At 49.5% G+C, this 24,085-nt stretch overlaps 1 protein-coding gene across 7 annotated transcripts in view; it reads left to right on the forward strand.

Moving 5' to 3' along the window:
- ITPR2 (inositol 1,4,5-trisphosphate receptor type 2) overlaps positions 1-24,085 on the forward strand; it is a 387,592-nt gene that overhangs the window by 146,730 nt on the left and 216,777 nt on the right. For all 7 annotated transcript variants that reach the window (XM_082240062.1, XM_082240063.1, XM_082240060.1 and 4 more), the window contains 2 exons: positions 13,010-13,175; positions 15,511-15,684. In XM_082240062.1, the coding sequence (XP_082096188.1) occupies positions 13,010-13,175; positions 15,511-15,684 (340 nt within the window). The remainder of the gene's footprint in view (positions 1-13,009; positions 13,176-15,510; positions 15,685-24,085) is intronic.

The raw sequence follows: 24,085 nt of genomic DNA on the forward strand, positions 1-24,085 counted from the left end.
AGGGAATTGGGTTGGGGAGAAGAGCAGGCGGTCTAGTATCTCACTTCGATGGGAATTTACAACAGTACCCCAACTTCCGAGCAGATGTACAGTGTGCGCTGCAACTGCTGGACAAGGACTTTAGAGATGAGCAAGAGAAGGTGGGGTTTATCCTATCCCATTTGCATGGAGATGCTAAAGCATGGCTGCGCAATTTGTGGAGAGATAAGGATCCGGCGCTACGAAGTGCGGATGCCTTCATTAAAGCAATGGATGCGTGCTTTTTATCAAGCATAGACGTGGATCTTGCCCGGAAAGAGATACATGGACTGAAGCAGGGGAGGGCCAGTGTAAGGCAGTATCATGCCCGCTTTTTTGCACTGGTCAGTGCCCTGGAATGGAACAGAGATTCGGCTCCAGTCAGAGACCTTTTTTGGGAAGGCTTGAGCGGCGCGGTTAAAGACGAAATTGCGAGGGGGGAGAGACCCCGGAGCACGCAGGAGATCGTTCAGAGGGCGCTGACGGTTGGGATGCATCTGGAAGAACGTCCATGGAGCAGGGACGAAGGGCGTGGAGGGCGCGAACCAGCGAGAGGGTTTTCCTTCGTTCCCAGGGAAGCAGCGCGTGCGCAATCCACGCCTCCGCCAGGAGGGGGAGCGGAACCTATGGAGGTTGGAGGTGCCAGGGCTCAGTCAGCAACCAGAGCCCTAGCGCCGGGAGCAGTCAAAGCGAAGCCTCCTAGAGGGAACGGGAAGTGCTACATCTGCGACAGTCCTCAGCACATGGCGAAAGAATGTCCCCAGAGGATCCACAAGCACACTGCAGCCTCTGCAATGGTAACTGCAGCTACTCAGCACAGAGAACCACAGCAGGGAAACGACGGAGTCTGGCTGGAGACAGAGGCACTGGGGCCCAGCCAGACGAGTCAGTGAAGCAGTCCCCAGAGATTTTGCAGCCCACAGATCCCCTCCCGCCCAAACCAGTAATGCAGCTCACCGCATCGCTCCAGCTACCCAATGGACTCACACTGGACGTGCCAATCACCGTTGACTCAGGAAGCAATGCGGACTTTATAGGGCAAGACTTTGTCGATCGGCACGCTATACAGCTGCTGCCTGCCACGCTGCCCCTACAGGTCGTCACGGTGGATGGCAGGGAGCTGCTCGGGGGGCAGGTGGTGAAGCAAACGCCGCCTATGGTGATGCGACTTGGAAATCACAGGGAAGTCATCAGTTTTAATGTCACCCAACTGTCGGACACGCCTATTGTATTGGGCATGAGTTGGCTGGACAGGCACAGCCCGACGCTGGCTTGGTACCAGCGGCAGCTGATTTTCGGCTCTTCCTATTGTGCTGAACACTGCATCCTGCCCCGGCAGGAAGGAGAGGAAGAGGAGTCACAGCTGCAGCTGGGGACGCTGCAAGCAGTCCCCCACAAATACGCAGGATTTTTGGAGGTTTTCTGCGAGAAGGAGGCGGACAAGCTACCCCCCCACAGACCATATGACTGCAAGATTGACCTTCTGCCAGGGGCGGCGCTGCCAAAAGGGAAGCTGTATTCCATGTCTGAGGACGAACTACAGGAACTCAAAGAGTTCATACGCCAAGGTTGCAGGCAGCTTTACCTGCAGCAATTGCATGTTGATTGCTCTCTTAAAAGACAAAGTCCAGCAACTGGAGGAACGTGTAGCTACGCTCCAAAGAATTAGAGAGCTGGAGCTCTTCTTGGAAGCAACAGAGCACACCGTCTCCACCAAGGAGGAGACAGGGGACTCCCCTGAGAAGGAGTCTAGTTCACCAACACAGGAGCCAGATATATGGAGAAACGTGACTCAAAGAAGTAGGAGGCCCAGGGTTCACTCTGATTGCTTAGAAATACACAATCGCTTTGAGGTCCTCTCCCCTAGCATGGAAGACGAAGAGCAGACTCCATTTGAGGATCTCTCCCTCATTACAGTCGATCAGGTATATGAAGACGAGCAGCAAAGTCAGTCCTCAGGGAATGTGCAGGCGACCTTGGAACGGACAGCTCACGGAAGAACCCCGACCAAACCCAAGAGGAGGCGTGTAGTGGTGATAGGGGATTCCCTACTGAGGGGAACAGAAGCAGTGATCTGTGGGCCTGACAAGATGTCTCGGGAAGTGTGCTGTCTCCCCGGGGCTAAGATCCAAGATGTAACTGAACGACTGCAAGGAATCATAAAACCCACTGACAAATACCCCTTCCTCTTGGTTCATGTGGGAACCAATGACACTGCAAGCAATAGCCTCCAGAAGATCAAAAGAGACTACGAGGCTCTCGGCAGGAAATTGAAGCAACTAAATGCACAAATTGTCATCTCGTCTGTCCTCCCAGTTGAACGACGTGGCCCAGGGAGAGAGGGGAAAATAGTGGAAGTGAACAGCTGGCTTCGCAAATGGTGTAAACAGGAACGGTTTGGATTCTTAGATCACGGACTGCAGTTTCTTGAAGATGGACTTCTGGCAAGTGATGGGCTGCACCTCACAACGGTTGGGAGAAATGTTTTTGCCAAAAATCTCAGAAACCTCATCAGGAGGGCTTTAAACTGACTAATGTGGGGGAGGGAGACAGTGCTCCTGAAGGTAGGAGCCTATCAATTAATGAAGATGATCATCCAAATGTCATAGACCAAATGGAGAAAACAGCACATGGACCTAGTGGTGGGAGGAAAAAATCCTTAAATAAGAGACACGGGGGAATGATTAATGGACTTCAATGTCTGTACACTAATGCACAAAGCATGGGAAATAAACAAGATGAGCTTGAGCTCTTGGTACAGCAAACTAAATATGACATAATAGGCATCACTGAAACCTGGTGGGATAAGTCCCACGATTGGAATGTAATAATGGGGGGATACAATCTATTTCAGAGAAACAGACCAGACAAGAAAGGAGGAGGAGTGGTGTTATATGTCAGGGATGTGTATACCTGTGAAGAGATCCAAGATTTAGATCCTCAGAGCCAAAGTGAGAGCATTTGGGTCAAAATTAAGGGAGAGAAGAATAACAGAGACCTCATTGTGGGAGTTTACTATAGATCCCCAAGCCAAACGGAGGACATAGATGATGCCTTCCTGGAACAGATGGCCAAGCATGCAAAAGGAAGGGAGATAGTAGTAATGGGGGACTTCAATTACCCAGATATTTGTTGGACGTCAAACTCAGCCAAGAGCATAAGGTCAAACAGATTCCTCACTGGCCTTGCAGACAACTTCATTGTCCAGAAAGTGGGAGAAGCAACAAGAGGAACAGCCATTTTAGATCTGGTCCTAACCAATGTTGATGACCTGGTTAGTGGGGTAGAAGTGGAAGGATCATTAGGCGCGAGTGATCATGCTCTTCTGAAGTTTACTATACAGCGGAAAGGAGCAGCCAAGCATACTAGGACTCAATTTCTTGACTTTAAGAAAGCCGACTTCATAAAACTTAGGGAAGTGCTGGGTGAGATCCCATGGACAACAATACTAAAAGGAAAGGGAGTTCATGATGGCTGGGAGTTTGTTAAGAGGGAGATACTAAAAGCGCAACGTCAGGCAATACCAATGAGACGGAAACATGGAAGGTGCCTAAAGAAGCCAGGGTGGCTATCTAAAGAACTTTTAACTGAATTAAGATTAAAAAAGGATGTGTACAAAAAATGGAAAAGGGGGGAAACCACCAAAGAGGAATTCAAACAAAAAGCCAGCACATGTAGACACAAAGTCAGAAAAGCTAAAGCACAGAATGAACTCAGGCTTGCTAGAGAGGTTAAAAGCAACAAAAAAGGCTTTTATGGGTATGTTCGTAGCAAAAGGAAGAACAAAGAAACTGTGGGGTCACTCAGAGGAGAAGATGGTGAAATGCAAACAGGGGACACAGAAAGGGCTGAACTACTCAATGCCTTCTTTGCCTCAGTCTTCTCCGATAAAGAAAACAATGCCCGACCTGAAGAATTTGGAGCAAATGATTCAGCAAAGGAAACACAGCCCAGAATAACTAAGGAGATAGTACAAGAATATTTGGCTAGTTTAGATGTATTCAAGTCTCCAGGGCCAGATGAACTGCATCCAAGAGTATTAAAAGAACTGGCAGATGTGATCTCAGAACCACTGGCAGTCATCTTTGAGAATTCCTGGAGAACAGGCAAAGTCCCGGCAGACTGGAGGAGGGCAAATGTTGTCCCTATTTTCAAAAAGGGGAAAAGAGAGGACCCAAATAATTACCGCCCAGTCAGTCTGACATCAATAGCAGGGAAGATTCTGGAGCAGATCATCAGGCAAACAGTCTGTGAGCACCTAGAAAGGAATGCTGTGATCACCAATAGTCAGCATGGATTTCTGAAAAATAAGTCATGTCAGACTAACCTGATCTCGTTTTTTGACAGAATTACAAGCCTGGTAGATGAAGGGAACGCAGTGGATGTAGCCTACCTTGATTTCAGCAAGGCATTTGACAAGGTGCCCCATGATATTCTTGTAAAGAAGCTGGTAAAATGCGGTCTTGACTATGCTACCACTCAGTGGATTTGTAACTGGCTGACTGACCGAACCCAAAGGGTGCTCATCAATGGTTCCTCTTCATCCTGGAGAAGAGTGACTAGTGGGGTGCCACAGGGTTCTGTCTTGGGCCCGGTCTTATTCAACATCTTTATCAACGACTTGGATGATGGACTCAAGGGCATCCTGATCAAATTTGCAGATGACACCAAACTGGGAGGGGTGGCTAACACCCCAGAGGACAGGATCACACTTCAAAACGACCTTGACAGATTAGAGAACTGGGCAAAAATAAACAAGATGAATTTTAACAGGGAGAAATGTAAAGTATTGCACTTGGGCAAAAAAAAATGAGAGGCACAAATACAAGATGGGTGACACCTGGCTTGAGAGCAGTACATGTGAAAAGGATCTAGGAGTCTTGGTTGACCACAAACTTGACATGAGCCAACAGTGTGACGCGGCAGCTAAAAAAGCCAATGCAATTCTGGGCTGCATCAATAGGAGTATAGCATCTAGATCAAGGGAAGTAATAGTGCCACTGTATTCTGCTCTGGTCAGACCACACCTGGAGTACTGTGTCCAGTTCTGGGCACCACAATTCAAGAAGGACACTGACAAACTGAAACATGTCCAGAGGAGGGCAACCAAAATGGTCAAAGGCCTGGAAACGATGCCTTATGAGGAACGGCTAAGGGAGCTGGGCATGTTTAGCCTGGAGAAGAGGAGGTTAAGGGGTGATATGATAGCCATGTTCAAATATATAAAAGGATGTCACATAGAGGAGGGAGAAAGGTTGTTTTCTGCTGCTCCGGAGAAGCGGACACGGAGCAATGGATCCAAACTACAAGAAAGAAGATTCCACCTAAACATTCCTGACAGTAAGAGCTGTTCGACAGTGGAATTTGCTGCCAAGGAGTGTGGTGGGGTCTCCTACTTTGGAGGTCTTTAAGCAGAGGCTTGACAACCATATGTCAGGAGTGCTCTGATGGTGTTTCCTGCTTGGCAGGGGGTTGGACTCGATGGCCCTTGTGGTCTCTTCCAACTCTATGATTCTATGATTCTATGATTCTATGATTCTATGATTCTATGATTCTATGATTCATAGATAATAATTTGGAGCGCGGTTTCATCCGAGAGTCCAAGGCAGTGGGGGGCAGTCCTGTATTCTTTGTCAGGAAAAAAGACACGCCCCCAAAAAGGCTCGTAGTGGACTATCGGACCTTAAACGCGATGACCAAGCCATCGGATTTCCCCATGCCCAGGATCGACGACCTCCTCGCGACGGTGCGCAAAGGCCGCGTGTTCACCAAGTTGGACCTGCGAGGGGCGTACAACCTCATTCGCATGCGGGAAGGAGATGAGTGGAAGACAGCCATGTTCACGCCCCTGGGCACCTACGAATACATAGTTATACCGTTTGGACTGCAAAATGGCTCCCACTGTTTTCAAGCTTTCATGCATCACGTGTTAGCGGGGCTCCTCTACAAGAAGTGTGTCTGCTTCCTGGATGACATCCTGATATTTTCTGAATCGCAGCAGGATCACGACAGGGACGTCAAGGAAGTGCTGAGCAGACTACAGCAGCATAGGCTGTACGCCAAGCTGGAAAAGTGCCAGTTTGACGTGGCGGAGGTGGATTTCCTGGGCTACAAGTTGTCAGACAAGGGGCTCGCCATGGACAGCGCCAAGGTTCGCGCTGTGTTGGATTGGAAAAGCCCGCGCAACCGGAAGGAGGTCCAGCGGTTTGTCGGCTTTGCGAACTTCTATCGCAAGTTTATCAAGGGGTTTGCAATGCACACGGCGGCCATCACAGACACGCTCAGCTCCAAGAAAAAGAAGTTCATCTGGACGGAGCAGGCGGACCAGTCCTTTCAGGCACTCAAGCGTCTCTTCGCGTCGGAAGAGCAGCTACTACATGTCAACCCCAGCAGACCGATGAGGGTGGAGACGGACGCTTCAGACAGATCCGTGGGAGCAGTCCTGTTGCAGCAAGACCCGCAGGGGGCTTGGAGGCCGGGAGCATTCTACTCCAGGAAGCTCAGCAAGTCGGAACAGAACTACACCATCTGGGACAGGGAGTTGCTTGCCATTCATGCAGCATTCAAGGCGTGGAGGCACTTCCTGATCGGCGCCAAGCACACAGTGCAGGTCTGCACGGACCACAAGAATCTGGAGCACTGGCGCACGGCGCGGTTCCTGAACCAGAGGCAGATACGTTGGGCAGAGTTCTTTGCGGACTTCGACTTCCGAATAGAGTATGTCCCGGGAGACACCAACGTCATGGCGGATGCCCTATCCCGTAAACCGCAATACCTCGAGGAGGCGATGCCAGCAGCGGCCATGCACATCTTCGCACCGACAGCGTGGGCGTGCGCTTCGGCAACAGTTGACCTGGATGCGGTACGGCAAGCGTTGCAGGACGACTCCTTCGCGCAAGCAAAGATGGCAGAGGTGCACAGGGGCACGGCGGCGACCGACGAGTTCCAGGTGCGCGATGGATTGCTCATCCGTAAAGGGGCCATCTACGTGCCGGGAGACGAACTTCGCGCCAAGGTACTGCAGCAGTTGCACGACGCGCCCACTGCCGGGCACTTTGGCACGGAGAAGACGATGGAATTAGTCACTAGAGACTTCTGGTGGCCCAGAATGCGAGGGGAAGTCGCGGACTACGTGGCGAGGTGCGACACCTGCCAGAGGGCTAAACCAGTGCACAGACCGCCGGCGGGACTGCTGGAACCGCTGCAAACCCCGTTCGAACCATGGGAGAGAGTGGCCCTGGACTTTGTCACGGATCTACCCAGCTCGAGGGGCAAGACAGCAGTGCTAGTGGTGGTGGACTTGTTCACCAAGATGGCACATTTCATTCCGTGTGCGAAGGTGGCCACGGCGGAACAAACCGCCAAACTGTTCATAGATCACGTGTTCAAGGTTCACGGTCTGCCGCGGTCTATACTGTCCGACCGGGGGCGACAGTTCATCTCGAACTTCTGGCAGAAGCTGATGGGCTTCCTGAACGTCAAGATCAACCTGGCGTCGGCGAGACACCCGCAGACCAACGGGCAAGCGGAGCGAGTCAATGCCATCATGCAACAGTACCTGAGATGTTATGCAAATCAACAGCCTGCAACGTGGGTGGATTACCTGCCACTCGCCGAGTTTGCCTACAACAACACGAAGCACGTGTCCACAGGGGTGACGCCGTTCTTCGCCAACAATGGAAGGCACCCCAGAACCTTCCCGGGACTGGAAAGAATGGGGGAGGGGGAGCCGCAGGCAGTGGACGCGTTCGCATCGGAGTTGCAGGAGGTCCACGATCAGCTCCGGCGGCAGCTGGAGCTAGCTAAGCACGCATACAAGGTGCAAGCGGACAAACACAGGAGGGTTGGCGAAGAGATCCAAGTGGGAGACTGGGTCTGGTTGGCAGCCCACGCAGTGCCGGCCAGATCGTTAGCAAAGAAGAAGCTAGGGCATAAGCAACTGGGGCCCTACCAAGTCGAGGCACAGGTCAACCCGGTGGCCTTCCGGCTGACACTTCCGGAGGGATCCAGGATGCATCCGGTGTTCCACAGATCGGTGCTCACTCCCTACAAGGCACCTCACAGATTTCAGGAGCCAGGAACGGCACCGAGTCCGCTCCGGGAGGGGACCGAGCAGGGGGGAGTGCCACAGGAGGAGCCCATCAACGAGGTCACAGAGATTTTGGACTCTAGATGGGGGGAAGAGGGGGTAGAATACCTTCTCGCCAGGGAGGGCACCCCGGCTAGTGCCAATTGCTGGGTGCAAGGCTACGCTTTGGAAGACCCTCTGCTCAAGGATGAATTTCATGCCCTCTTCCCACACAGGCCCATGCCAGCCGACTTTTTCGACGACTGGCTTTTCACACCGACGCTTTCATCCAGCACGTTCCACGGGTTTGACTCGGACGTGGAACATTCACTGGACACACGCTCCCTGGAAGAATCACCCTCGGGATCGGCCTCGGAAAGCTCGTATTGGTGGGACGATCGACCAGAGGAACAGTGGCGCAGGAAATGGCTGGAGGTTCCAGGTCGAGCGACGGACCCGGGAGCAGAGACTGACTTGGACGTGTTCGGGGAGGATCTTGGGTTCGAGCACGGCGGCACAGAGATGGAAGAGGAGGTGACCGTCGTCGACGAGCGCAGGGAGGAAGAACCGGAAGTCTTCAGTTGGATGCCCGCCACGGGAAGCGAACTGTATCCGGCATTCGCCCCCATGACAATGGAGCACCCAGCACCCACACCTGAAGGAGGGGAGGGGGGAAGGGGGGCTTCGAGGGGGGGATGGATGTCAGGGGTTCAGGAGCAGAGGCGAGGGCATGGGAGGAAACAGAGAGCGAGGGGGAGGAGTCCGAAGGAAAGATGAGCGATGACGACGACCCGAGATCTCCGAGTCTGTCCAGTGAATCGGAAGATTCACAGAAAGGAGCGCCAGTGGCCAGAGCAAGGGGGGAGCTTAGGGGGACACCCCAGGAAGAAGGGACAAAAGGGGGTTCAGAGAGCAGCAGTTGGAAATCGGGGCCAACGTCCCCAACAGAGCGCAGTGGGGAGGAAGGGCGCCAGGTATCGGGATCCGGCGGCTCGCCGCAGGGGGGAGGGCATGAGTCAGGAGTGGCCACACCTCCATCGGGGAGCGAAGAAACGGTCAAGCGGAAAGTGGAAGGTTGGGCGCGCGCGCCAAGTTCAAATGCACAGGAAGGCGGCACAGTAAGCAGCCCGGAAAGGGAGCCAAGTCCTAAAGCCCGCCGCAAGGAGACAGAAGGGTCCGGGGGGTCAGCGTCAGAAGAGTCCAGGAAGGAAGAGGCCACGGGGGGCAGAGGGACCCAGAGAAGAAAGGAAAGGCGGAAAAGGTGGAGTAAGGCTAGGGTATTAAGTTGGTGTACAGGAGGCGGGGACTCAGACGGAGCTTCGCCGGTCTAGCTTATAAGACGTAGGGCTGCACGCTGCAGCTTGAAAATGGAAACTGTAACTCAATAAAGACTTTTATAAAGTGAACGCTGGCTAGCGTGATCCTCTGTGAGCTAGGATCTGGAAGCAGCTCTGACACACGTTTTTCCCTTTCAGTTGGTGAAATTCCAGGAAAGTGCCTTCCTGGTGGCACCCAGTTGCATAGGGTCCTTCCCTTCCCTTCCTGCTCCTCCTGGGACCAGCAGCTCACATTCTCCACTGGCACATAGTTACTGAGGGTTAAAGGCCTTGCCTGACCTCGGCGTACCCTGGTGCGCTCCTGCAGTCTCAGGCCCAGCTGTAATGAAGCCTGCCCAACTGCTTGCAGTGTAGGCTATGGGGGCATCCAAGCCAGTTCACCCGAAATCTGCTCATTCAGCCCCGCCTTATATAACGCAACCAGAGATTTCCCCTCCCATCCCAGTTGCGGGACGTACATATGAAACTCCGACCAATACTCCGCGACTGTCCTGTTTCCCTGCTTGAGGCTCATGAGCTTCTGGGCGAGTGCCGCCTCCTGCATCAGATCTAAAAATATGCTGTCCATCGTTTTCACGAAGGCATCCAAGTTGGCAAGTACCACATCATTGCTTAACATGAGGGGGGTCACAATGTCGAGCCCTTCCCTCTAAGAGGCTAATGAGGAATGCCACCTTTTCTCTATTGTCTTGAAATTCTGCCCCTCGAAGGCTCAGGAAATAAAGGAAGGCTGTTTTGAAGGCCACGTACTCTGAGGGCTTTCCCGAAAATCACAGGGGGCGGGGCGGCACTAGGCTCTTGGACATCTGTCTTCAACATCTCATGTTAATTGTCTGCCCTGCTCCCCCACCACTCCTTCCGAGCTATTGATCTGTGCCTTCAATTCCAGATTATGTTGCCACAATACCTGATAAGGATCCGCAGGCAGGTTCTGGCCTCCTTCTGTCCCCCCCGCCCCAGGGCAGCTGGGAGTTGTTGTTGTCTTTCCATTATCAGCTTTTTCGTCTGCCGACTAATGCAAAGAATTGTTGAGAAGGGTCAATCTGCTAGGAGTCCAGGTTCCTGGCTTGAGAAAACAGTAAATGTCCATAATTAAAAAGGAGGATTTATTGCAAAAATAAGCAATTACAGTATTTTGCACCTCATAGGACGCTCCGGCCCATAGGACGCACCTAGTTTTTTCGGGGGAAAATAAAGAAAAGAAAAAATATTTCCCCCCCCAGGTGCGGGGCTGGAAGAACCAGGTCGGGGAACAGTGAGAAAGCACGCTCTGCCTCCCCGCTGTCCTCCGAGCTTGTGGGGCTGGCGATGGGGAGAAGTGCGCTGATCCCGCGACTGCAGGCAGCTCTGCACCGCCATCCGGAGCGGGGCGGGACTTAGCGCCCCGCTCGGGATGGCGCCGCAGATCTGCCTGCAGTCCCGGGACGGCAGACAGCTCTGCGTCGCCATCCGGAGCGGGGCGGGACTTAGCGCCCCACTCGGGATGGCGGCGCAGATCTTCCTTCAGTCCCGGCACGGCAGGCAGCTCTGCGCTGCCATCCCGAGCGGGGCGGGACTTAGCGCCACGCTCGGGATGGCGGCGCAAATCTTCCTTCAGTCCCGGCACGGCAGACAGCTCTGCGCCGCCATCCGGAGCGGGGCGGGACTTAGCGCCCCACTCCCGATGGCCGCGCAGAGCTGTGCTGAGCCGGGGACTGCAGGCAGCTCTGCGCAACCCTCGGAGCCGGTCTCCCGAGGGTTGCGCAGAGCTTCCTGAAGCCTGAAGAGCGAGAGGGGTCGGTGCGCACCGACCCCTCTCGCTCTCCAGGCTTCAGCGAAAGCCTGCATTCGCCCCATAGGACGCACCCAGATTTCCCCTTCATTTTTGGAGGGGGAAAAGTGCGTCCTATAGGGCGAAAAATACGGTAGCTCCGGACTGCTCTAGCCAAGCATCTGGCATCATTACTTAAGTTGACCCTTCTGAAGAGTTCTTCTGGCATCAACAGAAGATATTGAACCTGTGACCCTTACGTCTCTTGTTTTGTTTCCTGTCTATCAGCCATCCTATTCCTCTACGTCTCGGGCTCCTTGGGTCATCTGCCTCCCCTTCCTGTGACGAAAGGCTGTCTGTCTCGCTTTTCGCTCCTGTTTGTGCTTCCTGTGAGCTTTGGCTGTGTTCCAGCCAGCTCTCAGCTACTGCCTTATCAGCCTGCGGTTCAAGGTCAGGAAGAGGCGAAGCCTGCAGCTGTCGGCTCTCCTCTGCCTGAGTAAAATCCAAGCCTCTCTCTTCCTGGCTACTTTCTGCAGCTGGCTGCAAACCTTCGCTTGGAGATGGTGTGTTCATTACATTAAGCTTATGAATACATGGGCTCTTCCTGATCCTGCTTTGGAAATTCCCCTTCATTCCCAAAATGACTTGCTATGTGGCCTTGGGAGGCTGGTGTACCAGGCTCATAGATTCAGTTGCACAGTTCTTTGGGTAGCTGAGGGGTCTCAAACCCTTGGTGAGTTAGGGACTTCCCCTGCATGTAAAGACAGGCTTTGGCGGACTGAGTGGATGAGACCAATAGGGAGTCCAATGGTCAAGAAGGCAGTTTCTGCACGTGCTGTAGTTCAGAGGGCTGGATGGGAATTGTCAGCTTGGGAAGGTAGCACATCAAGAAGAAGGAAAACTGACCCTAACCCTCTGCTGCTGTCGGGGACTGGGCAGAGGAGGAATGGTGGAGACCGTCTCCCCATCCTGATCCCTCCAGGGAGGAGGAGGAGGAGGAGGATGACAGTTTAGATGTATAACTGTGGTTTGAGGAAGGTCACAGCTCAGAGGCAGATGAGGGGAAAAGTTGGGAAATAATGGGAGAGGAAGAGGCAGGACCAGAACGGCAACTGACTGACACGGTCTTTAGAAAGCATTCCTGACCCCCCTCCCCACTCCCAGAACCTGGCAAGCCTTGAAAGTAGGAGAGCAAAGAGCTCAAAGACAGAAGGCATGTAGCAGCCCCCTTAGAAGTGACAAATGAGGAGGTGGGAGAGATGGGGGGGGGTGGAGATTAACTCAGCACAACACCATTATCCAAGAGGCTGGGTTCTATAGCCTCTCTCTGTAATATTGAAATTAAAAAGCATGGTAATAAACTTTTTCTTGGTTTTATACTTTCCTGGCAACCAGCTGGGAGCTGCTGACATCATCGTGACATCATCCTCGTGGCATAGCCCTACACAAATCCCAAGTGAAGCCCCCAAGACAGTTGAATGGTGCCTTGTTCACCTCCTTCTGGGAGCTCCTACAGCCAAGCAAGTGCCCAACATCTTGCTCTGTTTTCCTTTGAACCACATCAGCAAGGCCGAGAGCAGGCTCTTATTGTCTGGGTAGCTCATGACCCCCAGACACACCCCAAGAGAGGTCACTTCGGTGCTGCTAACTAACACAGCAGTTTGATTTCACCCCTGGAGGCACACTCCATTGTCTCTCAGGACAGACAGATGCCAACAACAATTTATGTCAACTCCCTGTGTTGAGAGAAAGGAGTGAACAAGGCGCTGGGTTTTTATCCTTTTTACCAGGCCGAATGTTTTCACTTGGTTTTTCGTTTTTTTGTTTTTTGTGCAGAAAAGAAAAAAATGCAGTGCAGCTGGATGATGAAGGTGGCAGGACATTCCTGCGAGTCCTCATTCACCTTATTATGCATGACTACCCTCCTTTGCTTTCTGGAGCCCTGCAGCTGTTGTTTAAACACTTCAGCCAACGAGCAGAAGTTTTGCAAGCCTTTAAACAGGTAGAGCAACCAATTAAAGCTATTTCTTTACATATTTGCCAGTTGCTAGTGATGTATGTCAGTAAGTCTCCCTCCTATAGAATGTAGCCAGAACATTTATGCAGTGCCTGTGTCTGCGTTGATGGAAGACTTGAAGACTTGTCTGATGCTGCTTTTCAGGAGAGAGAACCCTCCCTGACCCACTTACTGCAGTGTTTTAACTGGGCTGCACCAGAGGCATACAGCGTGCAAAGTTTCTCCCTCTTCCAAGCTTGTACAAGTAACACATAGGAAAGAAGATTCTTTTTTGGTGTTTGACAGTTGCTGCATAATGACCTTCTACCTTCCATTAAAATGGTGCTGTGCTTATTAGCTGCAGTTCTCTGTTAAGTGACAGCTGAGTGGTTGGCATGTTTTGTGGCAGGAAAGGGACCTAATTGGGAAATTAATGAACTTGCTCCAGCAAAAGATGGGAGATGATTATTCAGGAGTAAGAGATACCCAAGGCTGTGTGCCAGGATGCTATGTAAATGCAGAAAAGCATCAGAAAAATAATGAATGACCTGCAGTGTTCACCTACCTAAAAAAACTCAGATTGTTTTTTAAAGCAACTTTCTTGCCTTTCTATTTGCAAAGATTGTTCTTTAAAATGTGGGACAAAGCTTGAGGAAATTTCACATAACAATTTCAAACAGTAGTAAGAGGCTTCATTACCTTTTATAGGTTCTTTCTCCATCCAAATTTAGCAAAAAAGAGAATTGGTTTTTCATAGCAAAAGACTGCAGAATAGATTCTGCAAAATAAGAGCAACAATACAAGTGCTGTTTATCTGCATAATTTAGGCCAATTGAAGACATGGCATCTGATGTGATATGAATACAGGAGGCTGCTTTCCCTGAGTCAGCCCATTGGTTCAGCTGGCTTGGTATTGCCTATTCTGAGCTGGTGGGGTTCTCCTGGAACATTCCCAGCCCTGCCTGGATACAGTAAGGGTTGAACTTGGGATGTTCTGCATGCATGTCAGATGCTCTACCATTAAGTTACAGTCTTTTCCCAGTGTCATAGTATTTAACTTACCCTGGTGCAGAATTTTTCTTAAAATCTAATTAATGAAGTCATCCATAAATTATATAACAGAATTCTGAATCTGCATTGTTGGGAAGAAATGGGCACCAACCTGCAAAGGTGTAGCTAGCTGAGATTTCTGTTCGTTTGCATGTTTATATAGAAAAACATGCAAAACCTTAAATAGCAAGAGTCCTCTGCAGTAGAGGAATATTTGCTGATGTTAGGTATTATCTTTTTGTACTGCTTTATACGAGCCTTGTCACAGTGTTTATAGAGTTAATGTAGGGAAAACTGACAACTTTAGTTTCATTCAATGTCTTCATTAATAATCTTTGCAAGCATGCAGCCTTGTAACCAATTTTACAGATGTTGATAAATTGAGAAATCATAATGAAAACCTTTTAAAGAAAGATGTTCTAGACATCTTGTCAGAAAATGAACAAATTGTAAGTCATTTAGGAAACCCCTCCCCCATATTATTGCATTATGAAGGAAATAATCCCTGATGTTCAAAAAGGGATCTGGATGTCTTCTTGCAAAATTAGTTGAATTAGGAGAAAATGACAATTTCCCCCATATTAAAAAGAAAAAGGTTACCATTTTTTCTAATTTGATTAATTTTGCAGAGGCGCATCCAAAGAATTCACACACATTTATGTGTTTTCCCCCTTAAATAACTTACATTTTGTTCAGTTCTTACAAGATGCCTAAAATGTCTCTTTTCAAATGTTTTCATATTACCATAACTTCCCAATTCTGTTTCAAGTTTGTCATTTTTCTTATCACTTTTCAGATTTGGAGTTCATAATTTCAGTGATTGCCACATTTTCTTTCATCAGTTAAAATGATATATTACCTTTACAATGATGTAAAGTCCACATTCAGTATCTTTATTTTTGAACTGGTTTGTTCATACATGTTAATCACCAGGCAACTAAAGCATTAAGTGGCAATTTGCATGCGTAAGTGAGCCATCGTACATCAAATGAGATGAGAAGGAACTTTCATATCCCCACCAAAAGAGTGATTCTCCATTGAATCAGTTCATACATTTAGCTGCAATAAGTGATGTGTATCAATGGGTGAACCATATGATTTCTCTTGCTTTTATGTATAAAAAATATTCTTTGGCTTGCTAATGTGATCTGCTGAAGGGTAAAAAAAAATCAATGGGCCTTATAAAAAGTCAAATCAAGGAGTTGATTGCAACTATAGTACAAAATGCAGCTCTGATGACATCTTTTTAAAAAAATGTAGTGAAACTTTTGTGAAATTTTGGGATTTACAGGTTCAGTTGCTGGTATCTAATCAAGATGTGGATAACTACAAGCAAATTAAAGCTGATCTTGACCAGCTAAGGCTTACTGTAGAAAAATCTGAACTTTGGGTTGAAAAGAACAGCAGTTATGAAAGTGGAGAGCTGGGCGAAAGTCAGGCAAAAGGAAGCGATGAGCCCATTGAGGTGGGTGTTTTTGTTTTGATCCCTGCACATTGTTTCACTTTTATTTATTTTGAATATTTATATGCCACCATTCAATAAAAGGTTCTCAAGCTGGTTTACACAGTAAAACTGGGCAACAGTTAAAATGTTCCTAAAACACATTTCACCAGAGTTTTGTTTTATGTTTGCATTCTGTAGACTTCACTGGTAAGAAGCTGCTTCAGCCCATCTGCACCACCACAGGGATAGCCTAACTTCTGTTGTCTTTGCTCTGATAACCTCTAGGTTGGATTACACCATGTGTTCTATGTGGGGCTGCTTGCCCCACATGGTGCAGAAGCTTCAGCTGCTGCAGCCAGGTTACTTGCCAGGGCAAGACAGTTTGGGCAAGACAGTTTGGGTGATTCTGGCCTGACTGCACTGGCTGCCAGTTAGTTTCTTGGCACAATTCAAAGTGCTGGTTTTGACTTATAAAGCCTTAGGCCTGCAATACTTCAATGACCACCTTTCCCCATATGAACTGACCCAGACCCTGTGATCATCATCAGGCGAAGACATTCCTCTTCTTCCAGGCCTTTGGCTGATTAAACAATGTATAGCCTTTTAAATTCTCTCTCTCTCTCTACCTCTCCGCCTCTCTCTCTCTCTCTCTCTCTCTCTCTCTCTCTCTGTGTGTGTTATTGTTTTATTATTTTTGTATTTTTAAACTGTAAAACGTGCTATGATAAAGGGCAATATATAAACTTAATAAATAAAATAAAATAAGGTATGATGGTTCCTGGAGGGAAGGCATTGCTGAGGGAACAGTGAGGATTAACGTCTCTCCCAAGCACTCTTGCTGACTTGCTGGGCCTTCATTGGCCTCATGAGAATAGAAGAATAGAAGCCCCTGCACCTGCATTACTGAGCACCAGATCCAGGTGGCACAAGATGTTAACCCTTCCCCTCTGCAGGGAGGTGGGACCAATTCGGATGGTCCGCCCCCGCCACTTAATGGATCCAAATGGTTTCCAGAGAGTGGTAGGGGATGCTTTATCCCATGTTGATGGCCTTTCAGCTGATTCCCTGGTGGCCCGCTGGAATGCAGAGTTAACCAGGGCTATTGACTGTTTGGCTCCGAAGCGCCCTCTCCGATTGCATGGAGCCCGGACAGCCCCGTGGTTTTCCCCGGAGCTGAGGGCGATGAAACAATTGCTGAGACGGCTAGAGCGCCGGTGGCGGATAACTCATTCCAAATCTGACCGGACACAGGTTAGAGCTCAACGTCGAGCCTACCAAGTGGCGATAGCGATGGTGAAGAAGAATTTCTTCACCGCCTCTATTGCATCTGCAGAAAACAGCAGCAGGAGACTTTTTCAGGTGGTTCACAATTTAGCGGAACCACCTGCAACATCGGGGCCCAGTACGGGCCACATGTTCTCCTGCAATGATTTTGCAAAATTTTTTGCAGATAAAATCGCTCAGATTCGGGAAGAAGTAGACTCCACCGTGGGAGCAGGGCCGGGGCGGGAGAGTGCAAGAGTTCTGTCTGGTCAAGTTGAGTGGGATCTGTTACCTCCGAGGATGTGGACAGGCTGCTTGGACGAGTGAAACCAACCACCTGTCTCCTGGATCCTTGCCCATCCTGGCTAATAAAAGCAAGCTGGGAAGGGCTGGGCGATGGGCTTCGTGGGGTGGTGAACGTTTCCCTCCATGAGGGAGCCTTCCCAGACCCGCTGAAAGAGGCGGTTATTAAACAGCTTCTTAAAAAACCATCTTTAGATGCGGCCACGATGGCCAACTATCGCCCAGTCTCAAATCTTCCATTCCTGGGCAAGGTGATTGAGCAAGCGGTTGCCGAACAACTCCAGGCACGCCTGGAAGAAGCGGACCATTTGGATCCCTTCCAGTCGGGATTCAGGCCTCATCATGGGACTGAAACTGCCTTGGTTGCACTGGTTGATGATCTCCGGCGGGCTAGGGACAAAGGTGAGAGCTGTTTCCTAGTTCTGCTGGACCTCTCAGCGGCGTTCGATACCATCGACCATAGCATCCTTCTGGACCGTCTTGAGGGACTGGGAGCTGGGGGCACTGTTATACAGTGGTTCCGCTCCTTCCTCCTGGGCCGTGTTCAGAAAGTGGTGGTGGGGGATGAGTGTTCAGACCCCTGGGCTCTCACTTGTGGGGTGCCTCAGGGTTCTGTCCTCTCCCCCATGCTTTTCAACATGTACATGCGGCCGCTGGGAGAGATCATCAGGAGGTTTGGGCTGGGTGTTCATCAGTATGCGGATGATACCCAGCTCTACCTCTCTTTTAAATCAGAACCAGTGAAGGCGGTGAAGGTCCTGTGTGAGTGTCTGGAGGCGGTTGGAGGATGGATGGCGGCTAACAGATTGAGGTTGAATCCTGACAAGACAGAAGTACTGTTTTTGGGGGACAGGAGGCGGGCAGGTGTGGAGGATTCCCTGGTCCTGAATGGGGTAACTGTGCCCCTGAAGGACCAGGTGCGCAGCCTGGGAGTCATTTTGGACTCACAGCTGTCCATGGAGGCACAGGTCAAATCTGTGTCCAGGGCAGCTGTTTACCAGCTCCATCTGGTACGTAGGCTGAGACCCTATCTGCCTGCGGACTGTCTCGCCAGAGTGGTGCATGCTCTGGTTATCTCCCGCTTGGACTACTGCAATGCACTCTACGTGGGGCTACCTTTGAAGGTGACCCGGAAACTACAACTAATCCAGAATGCGGCAGCTAGACTGGTGACTGGGAGCGGCCGCCGAGACCATATAACACCGGTCTTGAAAGACCTGCATTGGCTCCCAGTACGTTTCCGAGCACAATTCAAAGTGTTGGTGCTGACCTTTAAAGCCCTAAACGGCCTCGGTCCAGTATACCTGAAGGAGCGTATCCACCCCCATTGTTCTGCCCGGACGCTGAGGTCCAGCGCCAAGGGCCTTCTGGCAGTTCCCTCATTGCGAGAAGCAAAGCTACAGGGAACCAGGCAGAGGGCCTTCTCGGTAGTGGCGCCCGCCCTGTGGAACACCCTTCCAGCAGATGTCAAGGCGATAAACAACTACCTGACATTCAGAAGACATCTTAAGGCAGCCCTGTTCAGGGAAGTTTTTAACGTGTGATATTTTATTGTATTTTTGGTTTTTATGGAAGCCGCCCAGAGTGGCTGGGGAGGCCCAGCCAGATGGGCGGGGTATAAATAATAAATTATTATTATTATTATTATTATTATTATTATTATTATTATTATTATTATTATTATTATTATTATTAACATCCAGTAGTGCTGGAACTTCTCTTCACCACACCCAGGTCCTATCAATTGTTAGGGGAGGCTATTGACTCCAGCTCCCATTAGCCACACACACTCAGCATGGCCAACAGAGAGGATGGAAGCTGTAGTGCAGCAGCAGCAGCTGGAGGGCAGGGCTTTTTACAGCCAGAACTTGCTAGAAGTTAGTTTCGGCACCTCTCGGTTGGGTGCCATGTGAGGAATTTATGATCTTCAGATCATAAAAGCACACTTTCGCTTCATGTGCCAGCTCCCTAAAATCAGCCGAGTAATCAGCATTGTGCAGCTGCTTCAAAACATATCAGAGATCAAGTTTCCCACAGAAAGCAATAAAACACTCATGAAAGCAGTAAAGATCAGTCAAGTGATTAGTTTATTTGGCAGGCATTAAAATGCATGACTGTTCCTATTTTCAAGCATCTACTACAGCTGCTACACTTGAAGTCCAAGCTTTGCTTACTGTAAGGATATCAGGGGGTTACTCGAGAGCAATCAGGGAAATGCCTCCCTGGTCGGCTGTAAAGCCACGTTTTTGGTGCCAAAGACCCTTCACCATGCAGAGCGCCACTATTCCGTGGCTCGCTCATTCACTGGCAGAATCTGTGAGTGGGCGGTCCTTAAACCTTCCCCAGCAGAGTAGTTTATTGACACCCAATCTGCGCTTCCCCTCTCGGCGCAGAAGCTTACTGCGCAGGGAGGACGTGGGTAACAGATGTGGGTAACAGAGGACCTCTCTCCTCCCCGCTTTGCTCAGGCAAGGTGTCCTGACCCTGCCTCGCCTCCTCTGAGCCCTGAAGCTCCTCTCCACTGGAGGCGTGGTTACTCTCCTCCGCTGAGGAGGTGCTGCTTCCCACGATCTTTGGGGGCTCTCTGTAATCCACCCCTCTCACCCCTGAGCCGATGGCAGTTCCCTGACACTTACCAACTGCAAAACTTCTTTCCTACATCTTGCAGGCTAGGGAGATAATACAGAACTGAACAACAGCTCTCTGTCTCCTGTAGGAACTGTGCGTGTTCAGAAAATGATTCCCATAGAATGTGTCCATCTGTAGAAAACATTCCAGCACTTCACTGCTTCTTAAATCTTCTTTCTATTTCTGGAAATGAAAGAATACACTCTCACTCACTCAACCCAACACACCATTGCCATTCTAAGAGAATGAGGGAGGTGTTTGTGGTGGGTTCTGTCACCTCTTTTTCTAGAAAAACAACACTGCTGGCAATTTCTTTTTCTAAAGAAACAGGTACTGGTACTCACCATGAAGTTGTTTTGGTGCCACACTTTTTAACAAAAAAAGACAGGTGCTGGTACTGCGTGGTAGTAGTAGTAATTAACAATTTATAATTTATACCCCCCCATCTGGCTGGGTATTAAAAAGCACAATAAAATATCAAACATTAAAAACTTCCCTAAACAGGGCTGCCTTCAGAAGTTGTTTATTTCCTTGGCATCTGATAGGACAGCGTTCCACAGGGCGGGCACCACTACCAAGCTCCTCTGCCTGGTTACCTGTAACCTCACTTCTTGCAGGGAGGGAACCAGCAGAAGAGGTCCTTGGAGGAGGACCTCAGTGTCTGGGCTGAACGATGGGGGTAGAGATGCTCCTTCAGGTATACTGGGCATGAATCCATTATTTACTAAACTTTCCCTTTCTTAACATGCAAATAGATGTTGTAGGGTGACTGTTGTTATATTTACAACTCTTGTTAGATAACAGCTGAAATGCAGAGTTCATTGTCCTCAGTGTCCAGGCTGAACAAAGGGGGTGGAGATGCTCCTTTGGGTATACTGGGCCGAGGCCGTTTAGGGCTTTAGAGGTCAGCACCAACACTTTGAATTGTGCTCGGAAACATACTGGGAGCCAAACTAGGTCTTTCAGGACTGGTGTTATGTGGTCTCGGTGGCCACTCCCAGTCACCAGTCTAGCTGCCGCATTCTGGATTAATTGTAGTTTCCGGGTCACCTTCAAAGGTAGAGCCCATTGCAGTAGTCCAAGTGGGAGATAACCAAAGCATGGACCACTCTGGTAAGACAGTCTGTGGGCAGGGAGGGTCTCAACTTGCATACCAGATTGACCTGCGCCTCCATGGACAGCTGCAAGTCCAAAGTGACTTGCTCAGTCATAAATCTCATGGGGTGACCTTGAGGTGAGCCACAGCCTCTTAACCTGCCTCACAGGGTCTTTTTAGGGATTAACTGAGAAGGGGGGGGGTCAGCCATGTACTCGTTGGAGAAAAAGGTGGGAGATAAATGCAATAAACAAGCTCTTCTGTAGGGGCAAGATGGAGATGTTGGTTGCCAGCCTGGCATCCAGAGATCTCCATGTGGTCACAATTGGACCCGTGCCAGACACAAAACACGCCTGGCACCTAACACCAATTGTGCCCTAAGCTACCCAGGGCAGACACAGGGTAGCTACCCATAAACCCAACCCTTTAAAACTAGAAGGAAGAGGTGAGTTGGGTTGTCATACGTCTAGAACTTCCCAGACACAGCCCCCTTAAGGAGCGTATGAGTGGCAGTTGCTAAAATGTCTGAGGAAATCTGGACGTACGGCAGGCCATGTTGGTGGTGTAGATTAAAAAAGCTCAACAACTTTTGTGGATTGATTCACACTTTTGTGTCCGGATTTTCATGGCAACCCTTGAGGTGAGTAACCTCTACAGTACTGACCTTTGTGAAACAGAGCACGCTGCTATGCTGGGCTGAAGCAGGGAGAAGGAACAACTCAATCTCTCTGCAAGAGAATGCTATATAGAGCTAGCATGCCAAGTTTGGGGGCAGTATGTTTCTTTTACAAAGAGAATAAGCAACTGCTTTTCAGTTGGTATGGATGTAAATATTCCCAGCAGAATGCAAATAGTTTCTGGTCCCTTCCCTAGAAGGATATGATGAGGGAGTGTCTATCACATGACATAAGGCTAGAAGATATGCAGCTGTATGTCACAGCTCTGTTGATGGTGTGATTATCTTTCTATAACTGCATCTCTGGAATACCCTTTGGTACCCTTTGTGCACCACTGTCTTCCATGTGCACCACTGTCTTTTTCTGTATTTCTGCTCCAACTGACTAGAATGATGCTCAGTTCTCATTGGGCTGTTTTAGGGGTTTTTGTCACCACAGTTTTATTTTCTTAGCCTTCCTTCTTTCCTTCCTTCCGCAAACCTTGGGTTCCTTCTTACATGCATGTTAGGTTCCAATATTATTGACACTTATCACCTGACTTTCCTATTAGAGGGAGAGATACTTAGTGCTAAATACTGGATAATGGCTACTGTAACTGTGTGGGATTTCAGGGAGAAATGCCAGATTTCAGACAATACAGTGGTACCTCGGGTTAAGAACTTAATTCGTTCTGGAGGTCTGTTCTTAACCTGAAACTGTTCTTAACCTGAAGCACCACTTTAGCTAATGGGGCCTCCTGCTGCCACTGTGCTGCCGCTGCACGATTTCTGTTCTCATCCTGAAGCAAAGTTCTTAACCCAAGGTACTATTTCTGGGTTAGCGGAGTCTGTAACCTGAAGCGTCTGTAACCTGAAGCGTATGTAACCTGAGGTATCACTGTATAAAGATCAAAGAGCCAGTGTGGTGTAGTGGTTAAGAGCGGTAGTCTCGTAATCTGGGGAACCGGGTTCGCGTCTCCGCTCCTCCACATGCAGCTGCTGAGTGACCTTGGGCCAGTCACACTTCTGTGAAGTCTCTCAGCCCCACTCATCTCACAGAGTGTTTGTTGTGGGGGAGGAAGGGAAAGGAGAATGTTAGCCGCTTTGAGACTCCTGAAGGGGAGTGAAAGGCGGGATATCAAATCCAAACAACTCTTCTTCTTCTTCTTCTTCTTCTTCTTCTTCTTCTTCTTCTTCTTCTTCTTCTTCTTCTTCATAGAATCATAGAGTTGGAAGAGACCACAAGGGCCATCGAGTCCAACCCCCTGCCAAGCAGGAAACACCATCAGAGCACTCCTGACATATGGTTGTCAAGCCTCTGCTTAAAGACCTCCAAAGAAGGAGACTCCTTGGCAGCAAATTCCACTGTCGAACAGCTCTTACTGTCAGGAAGTTCTTCCTAATGTTTCCTAATGTTTAGGTGGAATCTTCTTTCTTGTAGTTTGGATCCATTGCTCCGTGTCCGCTTCTCTGGAGCAGCAGAAAACAACCTTTCTCCCTCCTCTATGTGACATCCTTTTATATATTTGAACATGGCTATCATATCACCCCTTAACCTCCTCTTCTCCAGGCTAAACATGCCCAGCTCCCTTAGCCGTTCCTCATAAGGCATCGTTTCCAGGCCTTTGACCATTTTGGTTGCCCTCCTCTGGACACGTTCCAGTTTGTCAGTGTCTTTCTTGAATTGTGGTGCCCAGAACTGGACACAGTACTCCAGGTGAGGTCTGACCAGAGCAGAATACAGTGGCACTATTACTTCCCTTGATCTAGATGCTATACTCCTATTGATGCAGCCCAGAATTGCATTGGCTTTTTTAGCTGCCGCGTCACACTGTTGGCTCATGTCAAGTTTGTGGTCAACCAAGACTCCTAGATCCTTTTCACATGTACTGCTCTCAAGCCAGGTGTCACCCATCTTGTATTTGTGCCTCTCATTTGTTTTGCCCAAGTGCAATACTTTACATTTCTCCCTGTTAAAATTCATCTTGTTTGTTTTGGCCCAGTTCTCTAATCTGTCAAGGTCGTTTTGAAGTGTGATCCTGTCCTTTGGGGTGTTAGCCACCCCTCCCAGTTTGGTGTCATCTGCAAATTTGATCAGGATGCCCTTGAGTCCATCATCCAAGTCGTTGATAAAGATGTTGAATAAGACCGGGCCCAAGACAGAACCCTGTGGCACCCCACTAGTCACTCTTCTCCAGGATGAAGAGGAACCATTGATGAGCACTCTTTGGGTTCGGTCAGTCAGCCAGTCACAAATCCACTGAGTGGTAGCATAGTCAAGACCGCATTTTACCAGTTTCTTTACAAGAATATCATGGGGCACCTTGTCAAATGCCTTGCTGAAATCAAGGTAGGCTACATCCACTGCGTTCCCTTCATCTACCAGGCTTGTAATTCTGTCAAAAAACGAGATCAGGTTAGTCTGACATGACTTATTTTTCAGAAATCCATGCTGACTATTGGTGATCACAGCATTC

This window comes from Podarcis vaucheri (genome assembly GCF_965113315.1).
Source record: "Podarcis vaucheri genome assembly, chromosome: 10".
NCBI classification, from domain to species: Eukaryota; Metazoa; Chordata; class Lepidosauria; order Squamata; family Lacertidae; genus Podarcis; species Podarcis vaucheri.